This window comes from Aspergillus brasiliensis (assembly GCF_001889945.1).
Source record: "Aspergillus brasiliensis CBS 101740 unplaced genomic scaffold ASPBRscaffold_21, whole genome shotgun sequence".
In the NCBI taxonomy this organism is placed as follows: Eukaryota; Fungi; Ascomycota; class Eurotiomycetes; order Eurotiales; family Aspergillaceae; genus Aspergillus; species Aspergillus brasiliensis.
In genome coordinates, this window is record NW_027137462.1 from 96,345 (window position 1) to 117,617 (window position 21,273).

The 21,273-nt window shown below is 50.3% G+C and overlaps 6 protein-coding genes across 6 annotated transcripts; 3 read left to right on the forward strand and 3 right to left on the reverse strand.

Moving 5' to 3' along the window:
• Positions 1-355: 355 nt before the first annotated feature.
• Positions 356-2,397, reverse strand: ASPBRDRAFT_163605 (FAD-dependent oxidoreductase; the record flags this gene model as incomplete). Its single annotated transcript, XM_067619515.1, has 4 exons — positions 356-1,567; positions 1,634-1,838; positions 1,890-2,278; positions 2,335-2,397. 4 exons carry the CDS (start codon positions 2,395-2,397, stop codon positions 452-454), a joined length of 1,773 nt encoding a protein of 590 aa, XP_067473581.1. The 3' UTR covers positions 356-451.
• A 265-nt stretch (positions 2,398-2,662) lies between these two features.
• On the forward strand, positions 2,663-5,525 carry ASPBRDRAFT_69773 (Zn(II)2Cys6 transcription factor domain-containing protein; the record flags this gene model as incomplete). The annotated part of the gene is made up of 3 exons (XM_067629045.1): positions 2,663-2,729; positions 3,062-3,629; positions 3,684-5,525. The coding sequence occupies 3 exons, from the start codon at positions 2,663-2,665 to the stop codon at positions 5,404-5,406; spliced, it is 2,358 nt and encodes a 785-aa protein (XP_067473582.1). The 3' UTR covers positions 5,407-5,525.
• Positions 5,526-6,232: 707 nt separating this feature from the next.
• ASPBRDRAFT_200964 (OSTA/TMEM184 family protein) lies at positions 6,233-7,715 on the forward strand (the record flags this gene model as incomplete). Its single annotated transcript, XM_067621495.1, has 6 exons — positions 6,233-6,296; positions 6,355-6,502; positions 6,558-6,810; positions 6,873-6,998; positions 7,055-7,204; positions 7,266-7,715. 6 exons carry the CDS (start codon positions 6,233-6,235, stop codon positions 7,713-7,715), a joined length of 1,191 nt encoding a protein of 396 aa, XP_067473583.1.
• Positions 7,716-8,309: 594 nt separating this feature from the next.
• ASPBRDRAFT_200965 (uncharacterized protein) lies at positions 8,310-8,698 on the reverse strand (the record flags this gene model as incomplete). Its single annotated transcript, XM_067621496.1, has 2 exons — positions 8,310-8,531; positions 8,639-8,698. 2 exons carry the CDS (start codon positions 8,696-8,698, stop codon positions 8,310-8,312), a joined length of 282 nt encoding a protein of 93 aa, XP_067473584.1.
• Positions 8,699-10,216: 1,518 nt separating this feature from the next.
• Positions 10,217-11,076, forward strand: ASPBRDRAFT_665868 (uncharacterized protein). Its single transcript, XM_067628736.1, has 3 exons — positions 10,217-10,340; positions 10,431-10,552; positions 10,640-11,076. Exons 1-3 carry the CDS (start codon positions 10,289-10,291, stop codon positions 11,033-11,035), a joined length of 570 nt encoding a protein of 189 aa, XP_067473585.1. The 5' UTR covers positions 10,217-10,288; the 3' UTR covers positions 11,036-11,076.
• Positions 11,077-12,415: 1,339 nt separating this feature from the next.
• On the reverse strand, positions 12,416-20,657 carry ASPBRDRAFT_138029 (type I polyketide synthase; the record flags this gene model as incomplete). Its single annotated transcript, XM_067618954.1, has 14 exons — positions 12,416-13,279; positions 13,337-13,811; positions 13,869-14,209; positions 14,282-14,356; positions 14,412-14,693; positions 14,744-15,607; positions 15,663-15,688; positions 15,749-15,845; positions 15,893-16,129; positions 16,178-18,210; positions 18,312-18,761; positions 18,809-19,484; positions 19,548-20,061; positions 20,125-20,657. 14 exons carry the CDS (start codon positions 20,655-20,657, stop codon positions 12,416-12,418), a joined length of 7,467 nt encoding a protein of 2,488 aa, XP_067473586.1.
• Between the last annotated feature and the right edge of the window lie 616 nt (positions 20,658-21,273).

Genomic DNA, 21,273 nt, shown 5'->3' on the forward strand with positions numbered 1-21,273 from the left:
TCTTTATAGTTTGAACAGCGATGATAGGCGGCAGGAGCTGTTTCGTCTCCCTATGAGATGTATCTAAGTCCTCTTTAAAGTCTTGGCCATAAGACCAGGCTGCCTCCCAAAGCTTGCTGCTTCCCTAACCCGTGAGCGATGCTATGTGAAATGAGGATGAGCTAGATGTGTTGGTGCAAGTTAATGGCACAGTATCAGCCTGGTGGTTACCATCAAAAAAAAAAATAAATAACAAAGAAAGGGAAGGCAGAGTTTGTGTTCCGCCAACCCTTTTGCTCAGGTCTGATCGTCTATATATTCTAAGAGCTTGGAAAAACATAACCAGGTGAAATCAGAAGCCAGAAGTACAACCACGACACAATCAACTTATAACCCCAATTCCCCCGTTAGCGGACCCGGTAGTCACTCTATGAAAATATCCTAAGCAGTCTTCCTTACAATCCCCTCGAATCTATTTCCCAGTCTCACAAAGTGGTCCAAACCACGCGCCTCCCGTCACCTCTTCCCAGCCCTCATTTCCGACACATCGCCAGCACCAAAACACGTTCTCTGGGTCATACTTCTTCTTGACAGACGCAAGCCAGTCGTAATTCTCTCCAAACCAGTCTTGTCTCCAGTCTGGGTCGTACGGATCTGCCTCGTTCAAATACGTGCCCATGTCCGGAGCCATGTCCTTCATCGCTTTCAGTTTGATGTTGGTGAGATCGCCTCGGTATTGTTGGATCTCCTCGGTGCCGGCATTATCAGGCCAGACATCGATTTGCTGGAACAGGAGATGGGATTTTCGCCAGGCTGGATTCATGGAGGTGTGAGGTACAGGTTCGAGAACTTTCCCGCCGGCGACGATGTTGAATAGGGTTGCCCAAAGGGTGCTGTTTGGGACTGTCTGAGTGGTGACGGTTTCAAGGAGACTCGTCAGGTTGTTATTTGGGGACTCTAGTGTTTGCTTGTCAAAAAAACGTGACGCCATGATCGGTCTGTTCGAACCGGGGGACGTGTGGTGCGTGCTGGAGTAGTATGCATGGAATGTCGGGTATCTGGTGAAGGTGGAGGATACCAGGTATGAGGTCCCATTGTGGGGGAGCAGGTCATTCAGTATGAGCCGGTTCATGCTCTCTTTGGCGGTCTCTAGTGCCTCGGTGGAATTGTTCTCGAGCAGATTCAGAAAGGGATGAGTATATACCAACGGTCCGGCCGCGGCTGAGAGGATTGCAGTGCCAGAATAACCTGCGTCTGAGAGGGCGGGTAATTTGGACATGATCCTTCCAGTAGCGTTGAGAACGGCATCGTCATTCCCGTTTAGAGCAACAACATCCAGACTATGGCCCAGGACCGGACGCGTTGGGTGGGTTTTGATCGTGGCCGATAAGACTATGCCATAGGTACCTCCACCTCCTCCACGGAGGGCAGTGAAGAGATCCGTATATTGGCATGCGTTGGCAGTGACAAGTTGCCCCGATGCTAGCACAACTTTGTATTCGAGAACCTGGTCTGCTCCGAGTCCGAAGAAGTGGCTTACGGGGCCGTGGCCAGCTCCTTGCATGAAGCCTCCAAGGACACCCACAGTCTGCTCAAATGGTTAGTTTGGCTCTTGTTCGTGGCCATTTTTGGTATGGGAAGGTCATGAAGTTACCGGATCTGCTCCACCCACAGCAATGACGCCGTGCTCGCCGGCAAAGTCGTATACGTCCTGCCACACGTATCCACCACCTACGGTGATTGCACTTCCAGTCCAATTGGAAGGGCAAGATCCATTGCCAGGAACGTATCTGTCGTGGTAGTGCAGGCCATCTTGTATGGACTTGATCCAAATGGAGAGGCTGCCGTATCCTTGTGATCTGGTATTGTCAGTTTGCACGCAAGCATAATATCAGAAGACAAATGCTTACCGCTGCGATATATCATGCCCGGTGTTCTTGATGACTAGTCTCACATTGTGATCTCTGGCAAACTTGATTCCGGCCGCCACATCAGCTGCTGTGGTTGCCTTGACACTATACACCGGATAGTTGCCTAGATCGCATTGGGGGTAACCAGCCAGAGTGGCATTGACAGGGGGGCAGCTTTCCACGAGCGGATAGCTATACCCAATCGGAGAGGTTGCCAGGTATTCATTGCTGGTCCAGTTAGAGCTGATACTCTGGCAGAGCTCAGCGCTGTAGCCTGGGCCTTGGTAGCACGGTTTGGCAATGGGTTCGTTGCGTGCAAGCTTTCCGTTCACGGAGCTGTTCAGGGCGTTCCAGGTGTCGACAGAGGGCCAGCAATCATCTGTAGGTGACTTCACTGGGTGTTAAAGATGTTCGATCAATTCCGAGTGATCTAAAGATAACATACACATTTGCACTTGGCAAGAACAGACTGTGCTCCGGCCAGGAGCAAAAGACTTGTAAGAAGCATTATGGTGTCTCTTTGTCTTGGTATATTGTTGCTGAATCGTTGATCAAGATCTATTCTAGCCATCGGCAATTATCGAAACTTATATTCCTGTCTGCTCTTCGTCAAGACAGCTACGTCGTAAGCAGCGCAATATATTGCGCCCTCAGCCACGCCAGATCGGATGTTAGTGTTGCGGCAGTATCATTAGTCCTTTGAGTTCCTGCTTTCGTATTATGCCCTTGAAGATAGGGGCACTACACGACGGAGACTCACTGACATCAACTAAATGAGTTCTGGAGTGCTGTCGACATTGTGTACTATGCATCCAGACTTTGCGCCCGGCTACACCTGCGGTATGGCCTAATCGGCAGCCACGTCCAGGGGAGTGAGCCGACATACTGTCATCTGCTATCTCGACACCCCAGTGCAATTCCAAGATTTCGACGAAGAACCAAGCATTGGCAGGTTACAGTGCAGTAAATGAAATCAACACAATCACTTGGAAGGAATCACGGCCCACACTACGCCGAGACAGTGAGATGATTGACTAGTTAGTGGCAGCGGAAACATCGCCAGCTGATGCCGATCACTCAGCCTCATGGGGCCAAGGAACAACCTTCAACCCCTCCACGGTCGCATTTCTCTTCTCTCCACCTCGACAAACCACTATACCAATAAATGCAAGGACAAAAAGTCGAACGAGGCCCTAGGGGCAGATATGCGCGTTTAATCTGCCGGGGCTGCCGAGCTCGCAAGATCAAATGCGTGCTGCCTTCCCCTGCGGCCTCCTTAGGGCCACTGGGGACTCCACAACCCCCAGCAACTTGCTGTGAACGATGCCGACATCTCGATCTGGAATGCATTATCGAGAGTACTCCTCTAGGGCGTCCAGCAGCCAAACGCGCAAATCGCGGAAATGTGGCGAGCCGATCGCCCCAGTCAGAATCATCGAATACCCCCCATACAGGCCCCCAAGATGACGGGTTAACCCCGAAGCTCTCGGATTCGATCCAGGATTATCTTTTCTCGGGCGCGATCGACGACAACTCCCTTCTGCAGGGACCGCGAGATGCCACAGGTTCTGCATCCGACGACGATCGTCTTTACCATGCCATGGCCAATACAAGCACCTTTATCGCCGGGGTGTTGGCCAAGGACGCTTCTTTCGGCTCCGATATTCAACTGGTGTCCACGTGGGACACCCCTCTCACAGATATAGTGAGCCATGATCTCGCTGCCACACTTGATCATCTGTAAGATCCGGCATGGCACCATCCTGATCTCATCAGCTGGCTAACCATTGGTAGATTAGTGTGGCAGCGTCTCTTCGTTCTGGGGATACCAAGCCTGCTGCACTTGAGACAGCGATTGCTATCAGCCGACCCCAATACCAATAATGTTGCCACGAAGCTACTGTTTGCCGTGCTCTGTCTGGCTGCTTGCGAGAGCTCAGAGGCAGTTCGCCGTCAGAATGGATCTGTCAAAGACAGTCTACAGCAGGCCATTTCGTCATACGGCCAGGACTTCATCTTCAGTACGCCCACACACATCGACTCGGTCACTGTTTGTCGCTTTGTATCGGCCTTCAGGCCAACCGCTTTAGCTACGTCCAAAAGGGTTGCAAATCAATCAGTCAAGGCCGAGCTCTATATCACTCTAGCATATCGGATTGCAGAGCGGCTGAGACTATTGCCCGAGCCAGGCAACATGTCATTCCTGGACACGACTACCATGGACGGTGTGGTGATGGAGCAGGAGCTAATATTCTCAATTCAGGCACTTCAGATAATCGCCGAGGAGTTTCTGATGGGTGACTTCTTAGCCATGACACTGCAAGACTTCCGGCAGGTCCTCCAACGGATGCAACCGCATATTGACTCCTATCAGATCCTTTTGCAGACACGGCCCTGTTCACCAATCATCATATTCCATATCAAATGGACCATAGCAATCTATATGCAGATTGAGGCCATGGCAAACTCAAGGCAGTGCTGGATGAATCCCAATCGACTGTTCATCGTTGTCGAAGAGGGCGAAAAGAAATGCCTCGCTGAGATTAACTCTGCCTATCAGTTGCTTTCAGACGCTGCTGGGGATAACCAACAGAATGAGATCATGGCCATGTGCTTACTGCTTGAGTTGCGCTTTCATGCGGTGATTGCCAAAATCTTTGGCCTCGGGCTGTTCTACATTTCAGTCTTCAAAGCGCGCACGGAGAAGGATGAGTCTAGAAGAAGCACCGATATCCACCCAGATGAAGCGAGCCAAATGGGTAACACTGTCATCAGCTCCATGATAGCCACACCGGACTCTGAAAGGCATTCACATTTTTTCAACTTCCTGCGTCATTTTGGAGGACCGTATCCAGACAAGCTGCAAGGGATCCTGGCTAAGTTTATGGAGTGCGCATCAATCAAACTGGGTGGCAACAACTACATCGCACCAGTGCGGCCAATAGTCATCGAGATTGTCAATCAATGCAAGAACATTGTTGAGAACAACCTGATTCGATTCAAGGCTTCTGGAAAACTGCATCCCAACTTCGATAAACAGCTCGACCTTTTCAAACAGTGCGCTAATGCACTGATCACCATGGTGGCCCAATCAGGAAATTCTCCTGACGCTGCCTTTAGGAGTGGATGCATGTATTCCGCCAGTAGCAAAATGCTCGACGGTCTGTGGGATTTGATGAACACTTTGAAAGTGCAGGCTTCTCTCTCCAAGGGTTGGGACGAGACCATAGGTGCGGTGAATATACCCGCAAATCCACATGAGCCCTCTGCCATGCCCACCATGCAGTTCAGTTCGTTTGAGACTTGGAATATGTGGCCGTATCTGGAAGGGATGCATCATGATCCTCAACCGCAGGATATCTTTGACTGGAATCAATCGTCAACCCCAAGCCCCTGGTTTGCGAACCCAACGACCGACTTTTCTACCACTGAATTGGATTTCCCGGGTTCGACTACGGGGTCCGATGGCAGCGTGCTACCGTTCACTCATTATAGCTCCCCGGATGCGTCACTCTAATGAAACCAGAGAATACAAGTACGACTGGCCGAGTTGTCCGTACTGATTGAAGAGAGAGCTAGAGCCTTATTCTCTCCGACTATAGTTCAATACCTTATGAATGCATTGCAAGCGTTTGCATAACTGAAAAATTACTTTCCTTTACTAGCCCTCCGTGGTGCATCATTCCTGCTGCTTCTCGTTATGATTTCAAAAGTATAGCCTACCTTTTCCAGGGTCTCGTTGACTGTGAAAGCCTCCGCCAGATGGGCAACCGGTATAGGCTGCATGAATATATACTTTAGTAACTTTTAAGTCAGCCTTACAAGTTTGAGACTATACTAGCAAAACTTTGGGAGAAAATAAGTAAATCTATTATCATATCGACGATCACGTCGTATAACAAAATAAATGCAGGGCACATACCGCGCAAATTTGACTCGCGCAAATTCTTCCCGTATTTTTCCAACCATGAGGCTGACCGCGCAACTTCGCGCAAATTAAGCATGTTGGCGGCCGCCGATCATCTCCACCGTGTGCTTGGCATACCGGCTTGCTGATTGTGATAAGCTTGCACCATCCCGACCAGCAGCTTATTTGCGCCTCTAAATGCGCGTGGCGGAGTCGATATACAGCTGGCCTTGCGATGCATAGGATTTCAACGAGAGATGCTGGGGCTGAGCTTAGCCTTTGGCCGTCTTGATCTAGCATTCCGGCGAGGCTATGAACTGTAGTTGTAGATATAAATGTAGTTGGCTTTGCTGTTGATTTTGGTTTTGCATAAACATCCGAATCATCCTTTTGATAAGCGTTATCAGTTTAAAGATATTTTTACTAGCGATACAATATGGCTGTTCTGCGTCGAAGTGCTGGCAGCTATGGGTGCCCTATACCGGACCACCTTGATCAACGTAAGGGATTGTTGCATCCTTCGTATTGATGAAACGACTTAGCTGACAAGCATACCAGTCGACGTTGGTCCGTTCGTGGGAAACCTGACATTCTACCAGTTCAACATGATCGTATCCGGCATTTGCACTGCGATCGTATTATTCCTCATCCTGGGCTTGATGGGCCGACATGCGATGCATATGAGCAATCCGAATGAACAACTCAAGTACAGATCCCAACACTCAGGAAAATATCGTCGAGGCTAAGCTAATTGCAGACAGAATAATGCGAATCTGCAACCTCATTCCCTCCTACCAAATCCTATCCTACATCTCAATCTGCTTCCCAAACTCCTACATCTACCTACAAGGCTTCACCGAAGTGCTCCAGGGCGTGGCACTATACGCCTTCCTCATGCTACTCTGCGATTACATGGCTCCTGACGATCAGAGTAAAGTCAAGTTTTTTTCTTCGCTTGAGACGAAAGGACAGTGGCAGCCGAAGAAGAAACGAAATGGACTTGCGTTCTTGAGTGTATGCCCTTCGGTAGAAGAAAACCCATCTTAGATAAAGATTACTGACATTGTCCGCCCCAGTTAACCTGGTACTCCGTTCTTCAATACGCCATCATCACCTGGATTACGGCTGTCACCCAAGTGGTGACCCAGTCATTTCATGTGTACTGCCTCGAGAGTAACGAGCCTCATTTCGCTCATATCTGGGTATGTACATCTTGCCATCAATGATATCGTCTATTTGTCACTGACAAGGTTACCAGCTCCAAGTGGTTACCTCCGTGTCAACATCCGTAGCCATCAACGCCATCATCCAATTCTACATCAACATGAAAGGATACATGACCGAGCACAAGCCACTGCTCAAGCTGATGGCATTCAAACTGATCGTCGGACTAATTTTGCTAGAGAAGGTACGCACTCACGTACCCCAAGGAAGGCTCCCAAGAGAAAGAAGTATCTAACAAACACCAGATCATCTTCCTTATCATAACCAGCACAAAAGTCCTGCAATACCCGAAATCAATGACATACATAGACACTCTGATGGGCCTTCCAACAATGGTCATCTGTGTGCAGATGGTCCCGCTCTCCTTCCTCGTTCTGTATGCCTATCGCACAAAGCCGTACGAGATCTCAACCTCAGTGCGCAGCCTGCGACCCCGGGCGTACGAGCCCATCCAGTCAGATGGTAACGAGGAGGCTTTGCTGAGCGGCTCCCCGAAACGTTACTACGGTGGGCCTTGGGGATTGCGCGCCTGGGTTATATATCTGAATCCGGTGGAGCTGCTCCGAGATGTGCATTCGGCTTATATGATGATCCATAATGCGCGAGCTTTGCAGAAGGTTCAAGCACGGGAGGAACAGGAACAGGCGGAGATGGCGAGATATGAGACGAGATATGATCCAGGCGAAGGGAGGTGAGGAGGTCGACTTGACGAGCCAGGTTCATGTTCAATACATCGTGTACGATCTGTAGTAGTCGGGTGGAGCGGCCGTTGCGATATAGGAATGTGATAGAAAGGTCCACCGGCCATAGAGCAAGAATAATCTTCCTATGAGAATCTACCTACATTCAATCAACTTAAATACGCGTAGAATAACTGCTATCTCAATAGCCATAGCTGATTAGAGATGTGCGACACCTCTCCATTGATTGGGAAGTCTCTAACAACGAAATCTCAGGGGCAAGTTTCAAACGAGCGACAACAATTGAAACGGCTCAAACTTTCATATATCCTGCACTTCAGTGAACGACATTGTCCATGCAGTCGGATCAGCGAATTTCAGCACAATCAGGTCTTCTACCACTGGTAAAGACAAGACCAGTACCAACAGTCCACCCATCATCGACATCGTTCAAAGACTTGTTCAACTCTTCATCGAAGCCTATAGCACCCACTCCTCGCGCGGCAGCCAATATCCCATTCCCTTGACTAGTTGAGAAACGAACGAGGTAGTTGCCCAAAGCAAAGCCAACCAAACATGAATAGTTGGACTTTTTCAACGGCTCTCTTCTTAGTTACCTGATTCGTGCCACCAGGAACCGTCAGGCATTTTACTATTGACATTCTCCACAGTGGCATCCTTCACGGACCTCCTGGTAGGCGGCTCATTCAACCAACCACCTGTGGGTGTTTTCACGTTGATATTCTCCACAGTAGCAGCCTTGACGGAGCCGTCATCGCGGTTGAACACCTCACCAGTGTCAAGCTGAGCAGGCTGGTCACGATCCTTGTTCTATCAAAAACTCAAGTTAGCCAATACCCCTATACGTACGCAGCCCCTGGATACTGGAACATTGTCGTTTGAAGTTGTCCATGAAATAATGCATAATGCATACTTACCGAGGCGGGCAAAGCCAGGGCTGCGGAGGCCAGCATCAGGGTGGTAAGAATATATCTCATCGTGGATAATCAGTTGACTGCTCAAAGACCTTAGAAAGGACAAGCGAAAGAAGGCAGACAGAGGATTTTTGATCCGAAGATATGAAGTAGAGGGAAGGCTGACTGTTTCAAAGTGGAAGCCCGCGTGGGATTGATTGCGGTAGATTTGGCATTGGTAAGCTAGGTGGTTTGAGGGGGGCTTTATACTTGAACTTGCTTGCTCATGTGTAGTTTCATTCATGGTGCATATCTCCACTATTGTCATCCACATCTGTGCATGTTCTTCTGTTTCCGTGTAGCGTTACATCTACCTTGGTGATCAGCGCTTCGAGGTCACCAGGTATGAGGGTAAGAAGAGTGTAAAGTAGGGAGAGGGGATAGACACTGCATGTATGACCACTACAATGGTTGTTTGGCAGGAATCACTAATTCCGTATATGCGAGGGAACACTACGGCCCTCCTTAGTCCGTTGGAGGGTAATTAGAAGATATTTTGTTCTAAGCGTTTCGGGTAATGCAGGAGTTGCTGCTTCGCCTTGCAGACTGAACAAGAGAAGCAACGCGACTATTGGCCTACTAATGAGGCAATGGCTCGCTTGTGCGAGTTTTATTTGGCTGACAGAGAGAGCCTGTTCAAGGCTTAAAAGTCTGCCCTCCGCGTAGTAATGTACCTTGTCCTTGCAAAGGGTCCGGAGAGACCAGCTCCAGGCCTCTGAGCTCGAAGTTGAGGAGAAGAGTCCCGGTAGATCACCCCCTGGGACCGGAGGATGCCCCTTGTTTCACTTCTTGCAGAGCTTTGCGTTGCAAGTATGTCAACCCCGCACGTATTAGGCATACTTTCCTCCCCAAAATGTACGCGTTCATGTTGCGATGCAAGTAGTGTCGGTCTTCGTTTCAATTCCACCCCGCACTTCTCCCGAGCTGCAGCAGTTATTGCGAGGGCTGGGTGACATGGCGCTAAGCACATCTCAATGGAGGCAGCATGTAACCGGCTATAATCGAAAATTGGCATGGTGTGAGATGCACGGGGGTGATAATTCTCCGCGGCACCACGGTCACCCCTCTCCCTTGCGGTGATATCACCGCGATGACTGCATACGCCAAAAAAAGGAGACCACTGTTTACAAGTTCTTTGAGCGACACCAAATCAGAAGCTTCTCCTCCGATAGTATTCCATTAGCATTTCTACCACACCCCGCTGTTTGTGGCTCCTTTCAGATCTCAAGGTATCTATCATATAGGATTCTTCAATGAGTGACGCAAAGTATCAGGATATACGTGAAGACGATGAGTCTGGGAAGTTGGTAGACCAGACTCGGACTACACGCCTTCCCCACACAGATCGACCCCATGTATCGAGGCGATTGCTCTATATATGTCTGGGTATTAGCCTTCTGATCAACCTGCTCGGGCTATTGTATACCGTCCACCATTCCAAGGATATCACTATACCCAGTCCCCTCTATTGTTAGTGTATTCCCCCTTTACGCTGACCTACGGTTTACCCTTTACTAAAATGAACCGAGTTTTTACAAAACAGCACCAGCAAATAAATTTATCAAGTACAAAACCGTGAAGTTCGACAGTGGCTTTGCGACAAAGACCCCGTATATGGGTCCACCCAGCGAAACTTATGATCAAGCGTGGGAGGACCTATACAATTGTAAGCTTCCACACACACACACACACATCACCCCTTATTGATTAAGAACTCTATACAAAAATCTGATGGGCGATTCTGTCATGGTCATAGATGGAATCGTCAAAATTCCACGGTCCGAATCAGCCCAGCTAGTCAACTATACGGTACCACTGGCCTCCGAGCCGGGCATGTACATAATTGAACTAGATGTTTTCCATCAGCTTCATTGTCTGGTATATATATATCACCCACCACCTTCCTCTTGCTTGCTTGAGACACCTATTACCAAGCCAGACTAACTAACTTTTCCATCGTACCAGCATCATCTCCACAAGAAGGCCTGGGGTCACGACATGGGTGTAAACATGAGTGATCCGGAGGAAGTCGAGAACTTCTGGATACACCTGGACCATTGTTCCGATTCTATTCGCCAGAACCTAATGTGCACCTCCGATGTATCAACCATTCACTGGCTGTGGGTGGAGAAAGATCAGCAATGGGAAGCAGATGGCCGGTTATGCATACCTGCCGCGACTTTGAAGCCATTCGGGACTGGGCGTTGGAGAACTGGGCAGGCATGGTGGATCTTGGAGTGTGGGTGCCGGATCCGTTGCGTGGGGAGACCGGGGCGGAATAGTTTATGTCGTCTATATAGTCAGTATCGGCAGGGACAAGCATGGAATTGTAGTAAATTTCAAAACAATGACAGGCACTAGTTTGCTCCTTTGGAGTGAGGAAGGCTGGTGAGAATCGTGCGAAAGGCTGTTTTCACGAAAGAACCGGTTTGAAGGAGCTGGGACACAGTGGTAAAGATTGACCATACTGACAGAACTGAGAGTCACATATAATGACGAGGAAGCTATTTTGATCACCTCCGGGGTCCTTCGGTGAGGCGATGGGCTCCCTGCGGAAGATGATGGAGGTGCAGCCGCCACACCCCTTGTAGACGGCCAAAGGGGACCTTGACATGATAGGTATCCATGAAATAGGGATGCTTCTCTCATCATTGACAACCTACTTTTCACCTAGACATCTGCGGAAGGGAATTACTTGATTACTATCTTACTGTGAGAGAATATGTAGTGGTCATGCTAATAAATATGTTTGATAAAGACTATTTAGCTAAGATATATTGACAGTCCCTTGGAACGTGAACAAGACAAAAGAAAATAAAACTATAAAATAAGAAATACAAGAACAGACTGGCTCCATATGCCCCTTTACTTGCCTGAGGAAACGCCATGTTAGTACGGCATATTCCTCATGTATTTTGGCAATGGGGTATCTCACGAGGTCCTTCAACGATCCGCAGGGCCTCCTCCAGCTCGTGGAGGGATTGGGGCTGGAATTTCCCCACAAAGGGGGAACGCCTGCTAGTATCCATGGCATCTGATTAGCCTAACTCCAGCAATGGATAGACAGTAGTATCACAGGATGGATGAATCTCAGACATACCCCCAGCCAGGCCGCGACCAGACCCAAAAACAACCAAAGCCGGCGCAAGCGCCGAACAACATCGCCGCGAGGGCGAGACCAATAAGCGCAAATGCCCCTTGCGGGGTATCAAAAAACGACATTATTTGAGGAGGGGGGAGGGAGAGATGTTCGATGTTTGATGAGTCTTATTTCTTCGAAAGGGGGAGAAAAAAAAAAGGAGTATTCTTGCTAGCGGGGGGAGGTGATGGTTCTACGATGGTGTCTACGTCCTACGCATCCGCATCTCATCCTGCTTTCCCAACTTCGGGATATCTGGGGAAGGAACAGTGCTGACTGCTTATACCACCTTCCTTGTTCCTACATTATTGATGAACGGAATCTCATTCAATAGGCAGATGAAGGTGATCACGAACATGCCTTCCTTGCATGGGATCAACGGAGGAAGTGGCGTGCAACCCACCCGTTGCCAGCATAGACTTGTTAGTATGCTATGGATTCGTATATCCAAGCGCAAGTCACCCACAAACGGTCACAAAATAGTCCTTCTTTAAATGATACTAGTGCATGGATATTACGATTTGACTTGATCGACAGCAGGTACTAGAATGAGCCTTGTTCATAAAAAGGTAGATCAGAATGACCAACCACTGGCCATTAGTTCACTCGCCATCATTACCCAACTTGTACTGCACCCTCAAGAGCTTAACGATGTGATCAGCCAGTACTCCCAACGTGCCAGCCTTAGTAATTTCGGAAGGTGGAATATCGAGATGAATGGCTCGTCGCACCCAGTTTCTCATCTCAATCGCCACAAGCGAGTCGATTGCAATACCGGCAGCCTCTTCATCCGTCAACTGTTGCCCGCTGGCGATCGTTCCTGCGGTTATTTGTATCAAAGCCTGCTTGAATGCGGTAATCGCCTCGACATCATTCAGGAGTGAATGGTCCTGATGCACCTGGTTAACAAAGTCCCGGAACCGATGCTCGGGTCCGTCTGTGTCCTGCTCCAACGACGATTGGCCCAAGTTGGTGTGCATAGCATAGCGGGCATCACGCCCCCAGAGCCTCATCAGCAAGGTGGTCTCGTCCTTGCTCAAATTGTCGGAAATACCGACATCCCATACTCCAGAGGATGAAGAGTCCGGACGAGAGTCTTCAATGCTCAGTTGAATCGTGTCAAGCATCACCCCTTCCGGGATAGGCTGAACGGAGGCCACGCTCGTCGTATGGGCAAAGTCTGCCCGCTGACTGAGAATGCCTACATCCTCAACCGGACCAAGGTTTAGGACGGACGCTGCTAGACCACGCTGCCTCCGATACCTGGCTAGCCCGGTTAAGAAGGTGTTGGAGGCGGCATAGTTAGCCTGACCCAGGGACCCTGCGGAACCCGAAATCGAGCCAAACATGACGAAGAACGACAGGTCCATTTCTTGGGTGGCAGAGTGTAAGTTCCAAGTGCCGGTGACTTTGGGAGCTAGCCCGTCATCCCATTCTTCGGGAGTCATATGCTCAAAGGTTCGGTCCTACCGGACGGAAATTAGTCTCTCATTCTTTGAGTGACGGAGAAACAAGCGGCATACCTGCAGATACAGTGCCATCTGGATGACACCAGCAAGACGGTTCACGCACCGTCCGATTGCTCGCTTGACATCATCGAGGTCGGTAACAGTCCCAGTCACGCAGGTAACCCGGCAACTTTGAACTTCAAGTTCTCTTCGAAAGCCCAGGTGGTCGTCGCTCTCAGCTGATCTTGACAAATATACAATCTCTCGAGCCCCGTGTTCAACAAGCCACCTGGACACCGAGCGTCCGATGCCACCGAGACCACCCACAATTAGGTACGACACATGTGACGGAAAACAAGCCTTGGATTTGGTGGGTGCATATGGTAGCTCTGCTGGGTCTGGTGTCATCCGGATCACCACCTTTCCCATATGCTTACCCGTTTGTAGGTACCGGAATGCCTCCCTCACCTGCGTGGTCTCGAAAACTTGGATGGGATGAATAGGCCGGATGCGGCCTGTCTCGATCAGCTCATAGGCTTCCTTCATCATACTGAGGGTATGTCAGTATTGTGCGATTGACAGATCGACAGGATGTGTTCTACCCTACCTTGACAGTAGATCTGGACGATCCCTAGCGACCTTCACCAGATATACCGCATGGAACGAGCGGTCTTCGAGAAATGGGCTCATACGAAGCATGCCGTGCAATAACAGGTCCCGTCTCCCAAGTTCGATCATCTTCCCAAAGTCAGCAACGCAGTCCCAGGATGCGTGCAGCAGCTTGCCAGCCAGGGAATTGAGGACGATATCAACGCCGCGTCCATCAGTTGCATCCATAACGTCCCTCACGAATGATGTATCACGAGAGTTGAAGATATGGTCTCTGGGGATTCTATGCGTCCTGACCAGATACTCCGCCTTCTCCTCATTCCCCACGGTCGCGTAGATCTGCATCGTCGGATGATTATTAACCACAGACCGCAAAAGTAGTATGATATCAAGAGAGCAGTAACGACTTACCACAGCACCGAGCATCTGGCAAATATTGATTGCTGCAATACCAACCCCACCGGCAGCGGAGTGGATGAGGATGGACTAACTCGTTGGGTTAGCCCGCGTCTTCCTGTCAGTTGATAGCTGATGAACATACCTGTCCTTCCTGAAGGTTTCCGACGTGCCGCAGCGAATATATTGCACTGCAATATACCGTCGCCATGGTAGCCGCTTCCTGCAAGGAAAGGCTGTCCGGCAATCTTGCGACAACATTTCGACCCAAAACCACGCGGTTGCAGGCTATACCGGACCCTACCGCGCCAACACGGTCTCCTGGAACTAGATCGGTTACATCAGGGGCAACCCGACGCACAATTCCAGCTGCATCTAGGCCAATATCCTCCGGCGTTCCTAGCAAACCCATGGCGAGCAAGGTGTCCTGCTTCGATGTCAGAAAAACAATGGGACCAGAACTCATTAGGGGTTTACCTTGAAGTTCAGCCCAATATAGTGTACATCCACTTCGACTTCTCCGGACTTCAACTCCAGGGCAGTCGTAGTGGGTTCCCACTGGAGAGTACTGATCATCCCAGCGTGCTGGACTCCTAACTTTCGAGGGGTGTCCATTGCAGGCTGCCTCAGAAGTTGCTGCGACAGCGACATGCGATGAGATCGAGCAGTGTGCACAACACCGTCATCTAACACAAACTCGTAATCCATATCTATGTCCGGAAATTCACGGGCCCGCCGAATCTTGCCCTCAAGGTTTACCAGGGCTTGGATAGCAGGCGTCTCAAACGAGTCCATCTCAAACACCGAGAAATCAAACGATATTTCGCGTCTCAGTACGCGCGCTAGGCCGTGAACAACACTGAAATGGGGATCTGAACAACTAAGAGTGCTTGGCTTCGTCACCCACAGCAGCCTGCATTCTTTGTTCTGCATCACGAAGCGTTGTAATTCCAAAAAGGCTCCTTGAGAAGACTCATTGAAGTATGGACCATCGGCTTCTAGTAGTGAGATCACGACTTGGGAGCCACATGGCGGGCTGCTCAGTGTTGTCCAGTGGACTTGGTAGCCATTTTCTTGGAAGCATGCCGCCACCTCACCAGGCCACCCTCTTTCATCAAGCGTGCCGGATAAGATCGTCACTTCTTTGTCCGTTGGCGGCGCATAAGCAGGCCTGGAAATTATGGTGAACAAAAGCTGTAGCGCACCGTCCAGGCCACGCTCGACGACCTCGGCTCCAGTGAATCCAGCCGCGCGTAGCTCCTCGTCCCAGCGATGTTCTGAGACATATGGCTTGTCCGGGCGTCCATCATTCTCGCCTACCCACCAGCCGGGCAGTACGCTCTGGATCACGATTAGTTCTGTTCATGAACTTGCAGGTGATGCAAGTAATACTTACTACAATATAGTCGGGGAAAGGTGTATCTGTATTTTGGTGTTTAGAACGTGCAATATATGTTAGGAAGCTGACAGACAGACCCTTACCTGAGCACAGTTCATGCAGCATAAAGCGCCCATTTTCGGCAAGCAGTTTGTTGGTGTTCAGCAAAGACTCGCGCAGGTTCGGGGTGGCATGCAGCACCTAGCTCATGGTCAGATCAAACAGAACATTATGCGCATCTAACTCACGTTGGAAGCAATGATCAAGTCAAAGCTGTGCGCTTCAAACCCTTGCTCGGTTGGATCACGCGTGATATCCAAGGTTCGGTATTCCAGGTTGCCCTGTCCCTTGAACTTGTCTTGGGCAGTGGTGAAGAATCCAGCGGAAATGTCTGAAAACACATACGACGAGAATAGTGGCGCACCAGCTTCGGTCTTCAGGGAACCAAGGGCGATTTGGGTCATAGACCCAGTTCCGGCGCCGATCTCTAGGATTCGCATCAATGGGTTGGAATGCCCAAGCAAGGCAAACACTTCCGTCAGCTCAGTCTCCCGGATTAATGAGTCCTCGTAGAATCTTGCGAGTCGGTCGCTAGCAAGAAGGGTCTCTACTGGGGAGGATTTCCCCGACATGAAATCGTCAACATGCTCGTAAACTGCTCTCATGCATTCAATAGTTTCCGAACGTGGGATTTTGGTTGAAATGTTGTCGAAGCGGTTGTAGATTCTCTCTAGTAGATGAGCCGGGGGTGCCTCGATCCACGGCGGCAAGTTTCCTTCTGCGATAGACAGAGTATTATCTTCTTTGGTTGGTAGAGCCCCCAGGATATCCTTCACGATATGAACAAGAACATCCTTCTCCTCTGGTTGTACTTCTTCAAGCCAGCGGGAGAGAGGATGCACATTCTTATGCACACCCGTTCGAATCTTAGCTGCTTCTGCAAGTATCCAAGCTCTCCATTTCTGCAGGTGTGGGATCGATGTCTCCATCTCATTTATACGTTCCGCTGTGGCTAGGATATGTATCAAACCCAAGATCCCGAGAGCCCGTATGTCGGCAACATGGTTTCTATTAGGCCGTGGAGGCAGGAGCTTATCCGGAGGTAATAGATCAATATCTGGCTGCCAATTTATTTGCGAAATCAGGTCAATGTCACCTGGACCTTTCCTGCTGGAACCCCCCAGACCAGCGAGGACCCCGCCATCCAGGCTGAAGATTTTTTGGCCCTCCGCGGTACCGATAATGCTCGCCTGTTGCCCTTTCTCTTGGTCTTTGATAGTGCGGGCTTCGAAGGATACTTCCAACGGAGTGCCAGCAGCCACAAACAGGCTCTCGATTCTAGCAGGAATATAGGCCCCAGAAACGGTGTGCAACCTTCCTCTGGATGCAGCTATCCCGATCAGCTGCAGGGCTTGGTCCATAGTCGCAGGATGAAGAGCGTAGGGGCTGCGTCTCTGGATCATCGGCTGGGATACAGTGGCAGCAGCGACGTCGCTAATGGGGTCGGCTGTTATGTTTTGCAACCGCTGGAACTGGGGGCCATATTGTAATCCGTAACTCCGAGCTGTGCGATACCATCGTGATGGCTCCACCACTCGGGTGAACGCGCTGACTTCCTTGTACTTGCTAGAAACTGGATAGTCACTCCCCGCACGCACGCTCCCCTTGCAGTGCACCGTCCATCGTGCTCCGTTGTATGCCGAGATTGAAAACGCGTACCACTCAGAAGGGACGCCGTCCGCCAGTTCAATCGGCCTGAGGTTCAAGATGACTTCGACCGAAGCATCCTCGGCGATAATTAGGGGAGACTCGAATCGGATGTTTCGGATAGAGTAGCCCTCGAGGTTTAGGTCTGGTTCTTCATTCAGAGTATTCAACTGCGCGATGGCCTCACCGGCCATGGCAATATACCCGGCAGCTGGGAAGACAACTTCCCCGTGAATCACATGGTCTGACAACCATGGAATATCGTCCAGCCGCAACACGTTCCTCCAAGAGGGCTCTAACAGCGTGGCTTCCATCACGAGTGGCCCTAATAGTTCATGATGAGGCATGGAGCGCAGCCGCCAATCGCGACTTGGTCGACCCTCGGACCAGTATTTCTCGGTGTGGGCCCATGGGAAGCGCGGAAGATCGCTAAGAACTTGGCCTGTTCCTACAATGGTTGAGAAGTTCACCGAGGATCCGGAATTGAATATATGTCCAGCAGTGGCAAGCAGAAGGGACTGTGGGTAGTCGTCGTTGCGAGTCAGGGTTGATATATACCGCGGAGTTGATTTTGGAGCAGCTTGGAATATCTGCCGCAGAGGTCCCGACAGGGCAGAATGGGGTCCGATCTCGATGAAGATATGGTTGTCGTCCGTGCTTTCTTTGAGAAGCACCTCTATTGCCTTTGAAAAGCGAACAGGGGACTGGAGGTTCTGACGCCAGTACTCTGGGCCAAGCTGAGAAGGGCTGGTGATCATGTCCCCTGTTACTGTAGACATCATTGGTCGCATCTGTGGCCCAGGATTTACATAAGACGTTATAGCAGCTTCGTACGCGGTACCTAGAGATTCCATCTGAGCTGTGAAAATTATAAAGTTAGCACATATACGTATATATAATTACCTGCACGATCCAGCCAGAGATGTGAGGACCGTAGGGGATCATGATATAGACACTCACGGGAATGATAGGCGACCTGCACTCGCAATCTTCGACAAAAAGTCCCCGGAAGCGCCGTCGCGATATTGTTCAGCACTTTAGTGATCTGTTCCTTTTCTCCCGAGATTGTCACATTCTGAGGGCTATTCTCACAGGCGATGACCACCCCGTCGATCAAGTACGGTGAAGCCTCCTCAGGAGACAGTCCAACCGATGCCATTGCACCCGAGCCTTCCTGCAACTTGGCAAGCTTCCCACGATAGAATGCGATCACAATAGCTGATTCAACTGTGATAGCACCTGATGCGCACGCTGCGGCAATCTCACCGCTGGAGTGACCGACTACGACGCCTGGTTGGATGCCCCAATGTGTCATGATCTGCAGTAAGCCCAGCTGGAGAGCAGTGCACAATGGCTGAGCCAGTTCAACCTCATTCACCCGCGAGTCAATGCCAACACGCGATAGCTCTTCTATATGCATGTCAGCTCGGTCACTCCGAATATAGATTGTCACTGACCCAGTAATGACCATTCTGCAGGCTCTGGCAGCCCCTGAAGCACATCGTCCATCTTCTTTATCGCCTCATAAAACAGTGGTTCGGTTTCCAAAAGTCTCTTGCCCATTCCTGCACATTGTGCACCTTGTCCGGTAAACACAAAGGTTGGCGCAGGAGGAGAAGTCATTTTTAGAGACGAGTAGAACTGGGATGAATCCGCCGGTGTGTCCGGATAGACTACCGCGAATGCCCGGTAGCTACCATGCTCGCGCCGTAATGCTAATGTATAGGCCACATCACAGAGATTTGTTGGGTGTGAATTGATATAACTCACTATGTCCTCCACACGACGCTGTAGGGACTCTTTATTGTGACCAGAGACGACGAGGAGGCTCGGATGGTCTGAGCTTCTTGGAGGCAGCTCGTGCACACCAGAAGCAGCTGCAGATTCCAGGATTACATGTGCATTCGCGCCACCTACACCAAACGAATTGATGCTTATTCGTTCCTGACGATCGGCCGGCCATGGGGTGGGCTTGACTGGTACATGAATTGTTGCATTTCCTTTGTGGATATTGGGATTGGGCTGATCAAAATTGATATTGGGCGGAACGGTGCGATGTTCTAGAGCTAGGGTTGCTTTGATGAGACTGGTGAGGCCCGAAGCTCCCTCGGAATGACCGCAATTCGATTTGACCTAGAGTTCCAATCAGATGACGTCCGTAGAGAAATAATGTTTTTAATGTTTGAAGTTACTTACACTGCCAATTAGGATGCTATGACCCTCAAAGATACTAGCGACAACGGTTGTCTCGACCGAATCGCCCGCCGACGTACCCGTTCCATGGCATTCGAAAAAGCCCGTGTCGCAAATCCGATCAATGTTCGCCTGTTGATATGCAGTGCGTATGAGGGCCTCTTGCGCTGTGCTGCTTGGATTGGTGATATGTGCCGTTTTCCCGTCAGAATTGACGGCCGTGGACCTGATCACCGAACGCACATGGTCACCATCTCGGAGTGCATCTCTGAGGCGCTTAATGTAGACCGCATTTATGGCTTCCCCCCGCCCATATCCGTCAGCAGCGGCATCAAAGGTCCGACAGGTACCCGAAAGCGACAGAACACCGGTTTGGTTCATGACGCTGGTCATCGTCGGGGTCAGGATGAGATTCGTTCCTGCAACGATGGCAGCGGAGCATTGCCCGGATCGAAGCCCCTGGCAAGCCTCGTTTAGAGCGATTAACGAAGCGGAGCATCCAGTATGGATGGTCATACTATGGTCTAGTCAGCTTGCCCTACAGGGTGAATAATCATTGTGTCGCTAGACAAGTTCGTACCTCGGCCCACGAAAGTCAAGTTCGTATGAGATACGATTTGACAAAGCAAAGGTACCGGTAGCCAAGGCATGACGACGATCCGGACGGGGTTCTAGTCCCTTGAGGGATATCTCCAGCCAATCCTCTCCAAAGGTTCCCACATAGCAGCCTATCTTCTGGCCGCGCCATCCGGTTTCACCGGCGTTTTCGAGACACTCCGACACGACTTCGAGGAGCAACCGTTGCTGGGGATCCACGGCCTTGGCTTCTTTGGCACCGATGGAGAAAGCCGCGGCATCGAAGTATGATGGGTCCTCGTGCAGGAAATATCCCGTCATCGGGGCAGTGGAGGAGTCAAAGTAGGCCTCCGCGTTATAACGACTGCGCGGGACGGAGCCATGGCCACTTCTTCCAGAGACGAGCATATCCCAGAATTCGCCTGCGGTGTTCACATTGCCTGGCAACCTCATGCCCAGGCCCACAATGGCAATGGGTTCATCCGATGCGCATTCACTCTCGCGACAGAGGGTTCTTTCGTTCATGGTAGTGGTCATATTTGCCAATATTCCAGTTCAGACGTTGTTTGAGAGTGTTAATTGCCCTATCTTGGAAGGAACCATAGCTTTAACAATGCCTACATATCTCTCTGTAGCCCGAGTGACAGACAATTGTTGAAGACGTGGAATATGCATGATTACGATTTCCACTTCTGGAGAGAGAGTTTTGCATAGGTCTCCTGATTGCAGAGTTGTACGAATGTCTCTCATGCTGTGTGCCATATCGATGTGTAGCACAGCACAATGTGGGCCCCGGACGGCACGTTTCACAGCGCCAGCAGCGGCAGCCCTTGCGCAGCAGTGAATGTTAAGGCCCAAATGCCCTGCTCTCGGTACAGATGTTCGTTTTCTCATTCTCCTACGTCATCTAGAGACCTCCTAACTCTTCAGCAAGGCCCTGGTTGATTTCAACATACATTAGAACCTGAGCGCCAGCTGATACCGCTGCATCTGTTTACCAGTCAATCCTGTGTGCATGTAACCACCGTCCCGACATTCGTCATGCTTCCTGCGTCAATGTGCTACAACCACACTGTTATACTGAAGATCTTCACACCAGGTGTGCTACCCTGGCAGAAAGCCATACGGCGTATGACTACGAAGCGGGGAAGCG